The sequence below is a fragment of the Melanerpes formicivorus genome, unplaced genomic scaffold (genome assembly GCF_026170545.1).
Source record: "Melanerpes formicivorus ecotype bairdi unplaced genomic scaffold, bMelFor1.0.p_v2 SCAF_31, whole genome shotgun sequence".
Lineage (NCBI taxonomy): Eukaryota > Metazoa > Chordata > Aves > Piciformes > Picidae > Melanerpes > Melanerpes formicivorus.
The window spans coordinates 5902890-5911637 of record NW_027142383.1 but is presented as its reverse complement, the minus strand read 5'-3'; the positions used below and the strand labels follow the sequence as shown (position 1 = coordinate 5911637).

The following is an 8748-nucleotide window of genomic DNA, read 5'->3' as shown; positions in this document are numbered from 1 at the left end:
CTGAAAGGATGTGTGGAGAGGCTGGTGCTGGTCTCTTCTCACAGATAATTAGTGATAGAACAAGAGGGAATGGCCTCAAGCTGCAACTGGGTAGGTTTAGGAAAATTTTTTTCACAGAGCAGCGGTCAGGCATTGGAATGTGCTGCCCAGGGAGGTGGTTGAGTCACCAACCCTGGCTGTGTTTAAAGGTTGTTTGGATGTGGTGCTTGGGGATATGGTTTAGGGGTGAACTTTCTAGAGTAGGGTTCTTGGTTGGACTTGGTGATCCTGAGGGTCTTTTCCAACCTAACTGGTTCTGTGATTCTGTATTTACAGATACCTAGTACATAGTAATTGTAGTAAGGTGTAAGTATTTGGTAATGAGTTCACATTGTAAGATTTTCTTTTGGTTTGAACCTTCTTAGTTATGTGCCTAGGCATTCCAAAGGAGCTCCATGTAATATAGTTAAGATTTGTAGTAAATAGGTATTAATTTTTCAAAGTATTCCCTAGCTAAGGTAATGTCTTTATATTTCCTTCTTAGACATAGAGTAGAAAAAATACAAAAAATGCACAAAAAAAAGTAAACAAAAAGATAACATGTGCAAAGAAAAAATGTAAACGTAGAAATATATAACAAAGGCACAAAAACTCTGGATACAAAAAATAGCGTACTAAATAACAGAATAATAACAAGAAAGAAGAGCAACAATAAAAACAAAATATTAAAAACACAATATGACACACTGAAAAATCATAAGGATTACTAACACAGAATAGCTATTAAAAAAAACCCATAAGAATTGTTAGCAAAAAATAAAAATAAGGATTATCAAGACTTCTAGATTAAAACAAACAAAAAATTATACAAAAAAACCCCCAAGAAAATGAAAATTAAAAATTATAATAAAAAAGACTTAATAGAAAAGAAGATTAAAAAATATAATAAAAAAGCAAAAATGAAAATTAAAATGCAAAATAGATTAAATAAAACAAACATGCAAAATAATAATGTACCTGGCCAGAGGTCCCCTCATCGGGATCAAGGGGTGTAACCTCAATTCTTTTTCTCCTGAGAGATTGTTGATTACTTTCTTGGCTTTTTACAGCAGATACCTTTGCTGTTTTCTTAAATGATCCCTTTTTAGTTGTTGTTTTTCCTTTCAGTTCGCGTACCCGAGCTTCCAGTTTATAAGTGGGTTCACCATCCCACTTCCTCATGTCCTCCCCCTGGTCACGAAGGAAAAACCAGAGTATTCCACGTGGTGTGCGGCTGGGGCTCCCTTTCCCTCCGATTGAGGCAGGAGGGGACAGATTTCTTGGAGTAGACCTGGTCAATGAGGCACTGGCGCGTGGAAATGAGTTAGTACAGAGGTTATCTTCAAAATTCTGGAGCCAGGCTGACACAATCTCCACAGACCGTGCGTCCTCATCCAAATAGTACATCATTGCTAGGCTGTTAGAATACGATGCTGGAGCACCTTGGATCACTTTCCTCCACATGGCCTGTGTGCATGGGACATCTTCTGGATCTGTGGAGACACTTTGATCATCTAAATCACTATAGATAACTTCCAACACCGCTAATTCTCTTAAGTATTGGATTCCTTCATCTGCTGTATTCCACTTCCCTGGAGAACTCATAAGGTCCTCCTTGCATGGGTACCTGGCCCTCACACTTAGCAGGAGTCGTCTCCAGAGGCTGCATATGCCTGTCTCCTTTGCAATGCCTTTCTCAATACCTCTGTTTCTAGCAATGGGTCCCAATTGTTGGGCCTCTTTGCCTTCCAGCAGTTGGCTGTCAGCCCCATTATCCCAGCACCGGAGCAGCCAAGCAGCAATTCGCTCTCCTGGCTGGCGACTATAATCCTTGCGTATGTCTCTCAGTTCTGCTGAGGTCAAATAAACAAATAAACAAATAAACAAATAAACCAAACCAGGTTGGAAGAGACCTTCAAGATCATCGTGTCCAACCCATCAACCAATCCAACCCACCCAAACAGCTAACCCATGGCACCAAGCACCCCATCAAGTCTCCTTCTGAACACCCTCAACGACGGTGACTCCACCACCTCCCCGGGCAACCCATTCCAATGGGCAATCACTCTTTCTGTATAGAACTTCTTCCTCACATCCAACCTGAACCTCCCCTGGCGCAGCCTGAGACTGTGTCCTCTTGTTCTGGTACTGGGTGCCTGGGAGAAGAGACCATCATCAGCCTGTCTACAACCTCCCTTCAGGTAGTTGTAGAGAGTGATAAGGTCACCCCTGAGTCTCCTCTTCTCCAGGATAAGCAGCCCCAGCTCCCTCAGCCTCTCCTCATAGGGCTTGTGTTCCAAACCCCTCACCAAGTTTGTTGCTCTTCTCTGGACTCGTTCCAGCAAGTCAACATCCTTCCTAAACTGAGGGGCCCAGAACTGGACACAGTACTCGAGGTGTGGCCTAACCAGTGCAGTGTACAGGGGCAGAATGACCTCCCTGCTCCTGCTGGCCACACTGTTCTTGATGCAGGCCAGGATGCCATTGGCCTTCTTGGCTGCCTGGGCACACTGCAGGCTCATGTTCATCCTACCATCAACCAGCACCCCCAGGTCCCGCTCTGCCTGGCTGCTCTCCAGCCACTCTGACCCCAGCCTGTAGCACTGCATGGGGTTGTTGTGGCCAATGTGCAGAACCCGGCATTTGGATGTGTTAAATCTCATGCCGTTGGATTCTGCCCATCTGTCCAGCCTGTCCAGGTCTCTCTGCAGAGCCTCTCTACCCTCCAGCAGATCAACTCTTGCCCCCAGCTTGGTGTCGTCAGCAAATTTACTGATGATGGACTCAATGCCCTCATCCAGATCATCAATAAAGATGTTAAAGAGCACAGGGCCCAGCACTGATCCTTGGGGCACACCACTAGTGACTGGCTGCCAGCTGGATGTGGCACCATTCACCACCACTCTCTGGGCTCGGCCCTCCAGCCAGTTCCTAACCCATCGCAGTGTGCTCCCGTCCAAGCCATGGGCTGACAGCTTGGCCAGCAGTTTGCTATGGGGGACGGTGTCAAAGGCCTTGCTGAGGTCCAGGTAGACTACATCAACAGGCCTCCCCACATCCACCAGGCGGATCACCTGATCATAGAAGGAGATCAGGTTGGTCAGGCAGGACCTGCCCTTCCTAAATCCATGCTGGCTAGGCCTGATCCCTTGGCCATCCTGTAAGTGTTGTGTTATTGAACTCAGGATGACCTGTTCCATGATCTTGCCTGGCACTGAGGTCAGGCTGACAGGCCGGTAATTCCCTGGCTCATCCAACTGGCCCTTCTTATGGATGGGCACCACGTTGGCCAGCTTCCAGTCCTCTGGGACCTCGCCAGTGAGCCAGGACTGCTGGAAAATTATGGAGAGTGGCTTGGCCAGCTCCTCTGCCAGCTCTCTCAGCACCCTAGGATGAATCCCATCCGGTCCCATGGACTTGTGGGGATCCAAGCTGCTAAGGAGAGTTCCAACCACCGCCTCATGGAACATAGGGAAACTGTGCAGCTCCCTGGCTCCTTCTGCTAGCTCTGCAGGCCAGCTGTCAGGAAGACGTTCTGCCCTTCTAGTAAAAATTGAGGCAAAGAAGGTGTTAAGTATCTCTGCCTTTTCCTTATCCTTGGTTACAATGTTCCCCTCCGTATCCACCAAGGAGTGGAGGTTGTCCTTCCCCTTCCTCTTACTATTAATGTATTTATAGAAGGACTTTTTGTTGTCCTTCACAGTAGAGGCCAGTTTAAGCTCCAAGTGTGCTTTTGCCTCCCTAATTTTCTTCCTACAAGACCTAGCAACATCCTTAAACATTCTGTGGGTTGCCTCCCTGTGGAAGACGAGAAGTTTGTCTCTCTTAATGTAAATCAACAAAGATAAACTGATAGCAGAGCCACTGGAAAGAATCCTGTCTACCACATCGGACTAATCCTGTCCACCAATCCTGGATGCAAATCAGCTTGTGATTGCATCATGATAACGTCGGACTACAACAATGGACCTAACGACCCAGCCATCACGCTTTTTGGACAGGGCGGTTCCCGCCCATCAAGTACCTTGGGCAGGGTGATACGATGGTTTCCACCACCTGTGTAAAGGAATGTGGGAAGACTTGTCTGAATGGAGGGGGGGGGACGGAGGCCCCCCTCGCCTCCATCCAAAAATCTTGCCCACATACACAGCAATACACAGAAAGATTTCCGGGGGAACAGATACCTGGATTATTTCCTTGCCTCTGGAATACCTGACATACCAACACCTGCCTGAGGACTAAAAAACTGTATAAAAGACCTGAGTGACACTGTCAAGGAGGAAGAGAGAAGACGGCACCATAACATCACGGGGCAACGCAACGCATCTTGGACTCTCACCACCCCTGACCGTTGGTAATATAATATCTTTCTGACTTTCTCCTTCTAATTCCTTCCCTCTTCTCCCTCTCTCTCTCCCTCTCTCTCTCTCCATTTTCTCCCTCTCCCTTCTTATGTCCACTTTATCTAATAAATAGTCTAGCTGTTGATACTTTGGCCTCGTTTGTGCCTTTAATTTCACAACACGGGAATATTTAAAAGAACTGTGTCTCCGGACCGAGACATCTAATGTCTCCTGACTGTGACATTTAAATGGCGTAGTCGGCAGGATTCCCGTGCAGTGAAAAGTATCACAGCAAAATTATTGCATTTCTGAGAACCCCGAAATGTGTGTGTGTGCCTGAGACGTACTTTTAGTACGAAGCGAGAGTGGAATCCAGATTCGCGTTTCCACTCGCCCGCGAGGGAAGTGGCCGGAGAAGGACGAAGCGAAATTTTCAGAGAGACTGTGTGGGAGTTCTCAAAAGCTTTAAATGTGTGTGCTTTCTCGGTGGAAGATTATCTGGGGTACAAATGTTGACTTTATAGTGTGACCTCCCCGAGAATTCTCAGTACCCTCTTTTAGGAAACCCAGTGTTGGTGATATTTGTAAAGTGTGGCTTTCCCGAGAAGCCCAGTATTGAAGCAAAAGTTGAGAAACTTCTGCCGGTGTGTGTTTGCTCAGGGAAACAGAGTAACTCTTCCCTAAGAATCACAAGGTTGTTGTCCTAGTGTAACAAAAAAATTTGAGGTACAAAAGCTGAGAAGCTTTTGCAAGTGTGGGTTCTCTCGGGGAAATAGTGTGACTTCCTTGAGAAGCCCGGGTTGCTGTTGTTTTTTCTTGTGTGTGACCTCTCCTGAGAAATCTATTGTGCATTTTTCCTGGAGAAGATTATTTTGGAGTAAGCCTTTTAAAAGTGTACGTTTTTCCAGGGAAGATTTTGCTGGCACAAACAGTGTTTTGATCTGACTTCCCCGCGAAACTTAGTGCCCTATTAAGAAATGCTTTCTGAAACAAAAGAGATGGCCGGGAGTGAGAAGCTTTTTAACCTTTTAGAAGTTCACGGTGCCCGCCCATCTGTACAGGTACTTGACTGGGCCCGTGAAAATTGGCATAATTTCCAGAGTGTGGCTGATAGAATTGTGGCCCTGCAGAAAGATGCACGAGCAAAAGCCGGGAAAGGCAAAGGCTTTATTTGTGCGGTTTTAGGTGCCTGTTTAGCCACCTCAGTGAAGGAGAAAGAGGAATGGCATGAACAGGAAAATATAACTATTTCCTCTTTGCAGGACTTAGTTTTGTCACTACAAAGCCATGTTGCCACTTTGAAAGACGTAGTGGCAGATCTTAAAATTCAATTGGAAAAGGAGAGGAGGCAAAATTCGTATTTGGACTCAAAAGAGGGTGTGAATTACTTGGAGTCTGCCCCCATATATCCTCGGGCAGAATTGACAGCGGCTAAGGAAGCTGCTGCGCATATCAGACCTCTCATTAAAACTGAAGTTTTATATGAGGATGGGGAGGTTACCCCCACTATCACAACCAAAGAAACACCTTTCTCCTCAACTGAATTGGCCAAAATTCGTAAAGAATTTGCACGCTCTGCTGGGGAATCTGAGGTGGAATATGTCTGGCGAGTTTCAAAAACTGGAGGTGATCAGATTCTGTTAACAGAAGCTGAAGCCATGGGCTATTGGGGTGATAATGTTTTTCTAACTACAAAAAACAGAAGTGGACCCTGGAGTCTTACGCAAAGAGCTGCCTATTGGGCAGGGGGGTTTGATCCAAAAGAGAGGGGTGAACCCCTAATTCTGCGGGGAGGGATGAATCAGATAATGGAGAATGTGCAAAAGGCTGCATGCCTGCAGATGATATATGAAAGGGAACTAAAACATCATTTTGAATCCCCTCTTTCTCTCCTGGTAGACGCAAACAGAATGACTGCCCTGGTTAGGGGCCTCCCTGACTCGCTTAAAATAAGAGGCATCCAGCTCCAAAAAGAAATAGCTGATACCCCAATTTCCTCCAGGATGCAGGCTGCTCTAAGAGATAATTTAGCACACGGAGGCAGCCAGCCTGACTTGAAACCATGGACGTGGGAGGAGGTCGGAAGGGAGTTATTAGACTATGCCAGGCAATATAGTATCCCTGAAGAAATTAAAAAAACTGACCCTAGGGGCTTGAGGCATGTAAAACTGAACCACTTGCCCTCAAGTCCCCAGGGGTTTAACCGTGCCCCCAGCCGGCTTGGAACAGGGGGCAGGGAACACACAAATACCCGGCAATATTGGTGGAACTTAGGTCTAAAGAAAAATATCCCCAAAGAAGTGATAGATGGGCTAAACACAAAACAATTAGAAGTGATTGTGAAGAACTGGCCTGAGCCCAATCAGAAAATTGAGCCCACTGCACCCCCCTTAATAGACCTGTCTGAGGAGAATAAAGGCATGCCTTCTTTTCAGCCTCAGGGAAACTGAAGTCTTCACCCCCCAATGGTGGGCGGAGGGGTGAAGGGTGGATGTATATTCGTCAGCTCACCGAAAATGGCCAGGGCGATTTACTAATCACTGGCATTGTAGGACCAAAACAAATTCCTATTACATTTTTAGTAGACACCGGGGCTCAGATCTCAGCTATTAAAACGAAGGTTGCTACTGATTGTGGAGTGGTGCCCTCCAAACAAAAATTGCTGGTAGCAGACGCCCTGGGTCAAACCCATGCACAGGCATTAGCAACCATCCGGTTACGCTTGCCGGGGGAAGATAAGGACACTAAGGTGTCAATGGTCGTAGGGGAGTTTCCAACTAACCTCCTAGGGCTTGACGTTTTAAAAGGGAAAACCTGGTCAGACAACAAAGGGCGAAAATGGTCTTTTGGGTCTCCCATAATGAGCATTCGGCTGCTGAAAGCCGTACCTCTCCTACCTCACTCAAAGCTGACAAATGTTAAACCTTATCCTATACCTCTGGGAGCTAAAGAAGGAATAGTGCCTGTACTGGAGGACTTAAAAAAACAGGGCATTGTGGTTCCCACCCACTCTGCTTTCAATTCCCCAGTTTGGCCTGTACGAAAGCCTAATGGGACATGGAGGCTGACCATTGATTACCGCAGGCTTAATGCCAATACTGAACCACTAACAGCTGCAGTGCCAAATATTGCTGAACTCATAGCTACAATACAGGAGAAAGCACACTCGATTATGGGTACAGTGGATGTGAAAGATATGTTTTTTATGGTCCCGCTGCAACCTGAGGACCAAGACCGCTTTGCTTTTACATGGGGTGGTCAACAATTCACATTCACACGTCTCCCACAGGGATTTAAGCACTCACCCACTTTTGCCCACCATGCACTGGCACAGGAACTGGAAAAGGTCCAACTAGAGCCAGGGGTCAGTGTTTACCAATATATTGATGACATTCTGGTAGCAGGAGAAGATATTGAAGGGGTACGAATAACCCAAGATAATATAATTTCACATCTAGAAAATTTGGGGCTGAGAATACCACCTGAGAAAGTACAGACGCCCTCAAGTGAAGTGAAGTTTTTGGGAATCTGGTGGAAGGGGGGAATGACCTGTATTCCACCAGACACCCTTTCCTCCCTGGACCAGATCAAAATGCCAGAATCCAAAAAGGATTTGCAACATGCACTAGGATTACTTGTGTTTTGGAGGAAACATATTCCTGATTTTTCAATTATTGCAAGACCCCTATATGATTTGTTACGCAAAGGCGTTCAGTGGCAGTGGGAAGAGCCCCACGAAGAAGCATTACAGCTGCTAATATTTGAAGCCACTGCCCACCAAGCTCTTGGTCCTATTCACCCTACTGACCCTGTGCACATTGAATGGGGATTTGCTAAGTCTGGCTTATCAGTACACTTATGGCAAAAGGGTCCAGAAGCCCCTGTCAGACCAATTTCATTTTACAGTCGTAGTTTTAAGGATGCAGAAAAAAGATACACGGTGTGGGAAAAGGGTTTGTTTGTGGTTAGTTTAGCCCTGCGGGAAGCTGAGAAGACCATTAAACAGCAACAAATAGTACTTAGAGGCCCATTCAAAGTAATTAAGACAATTCTGGCAGGAACACCACCACCTGAAGGGGTGGCCCAAAGAGCCTCTGTGAGGAAATGGTATGCCCAGATAGAGCACTACTGTGACATCTTTTCAGTATCTGAGGGAACCACCAAAATGTTGACCTTCCAGGAGGAAATGGGTCCAGACTGGGAGGCTAACAAACCGTCCTCCGTAATACAAATAGCACCTACATTCTCTGGACAGATACTGAATGCATGGTTCACAGATGCCTCCTCTAAGCGGGAAGGGAAGCATTGACCAGTGTTAATTGCCGTTGGGGGGTAAACGGATGCCCAAAAATTACAGCCTTTTGCCCCAAAGCCCCAGAAATCATAC

At 46.3% G+C, this 8748-nt stretch overlaps 1 protein-coding gene across 1 annotated transcript; it reads left to right on the top strand.

Moving 5' to 3' along the window:
- Positions 1-5292: 5292 nt before the first annotated feature.
- On the top strand, positions 5293-6975 carry LOC137449673 (uncharacterized). The gene has a single exon (XM_068155428.1). It carries the CDS (start codon positions 5339-5341, stop codon positions 6809-6811), a length of 1473 nt encoding a protein of 490 aa, XP_068011529.1. The 5' UTR covers positions 5293-5338; the 3' UTR covers positions 6812-6975.
- Positions 6976-8748: the final 1773 nt, after the last annotated feature.

What these genes read in the sequence shown, in the direction of transcription:
- LOC137449673 (XM_068155428.1), top strand. Translation starts at nt 5,339, where the DNA reads ATGCTTTCTGAAACAAAAGAGATGGCCGGGAGTGAGAAGCTTTTTAAC.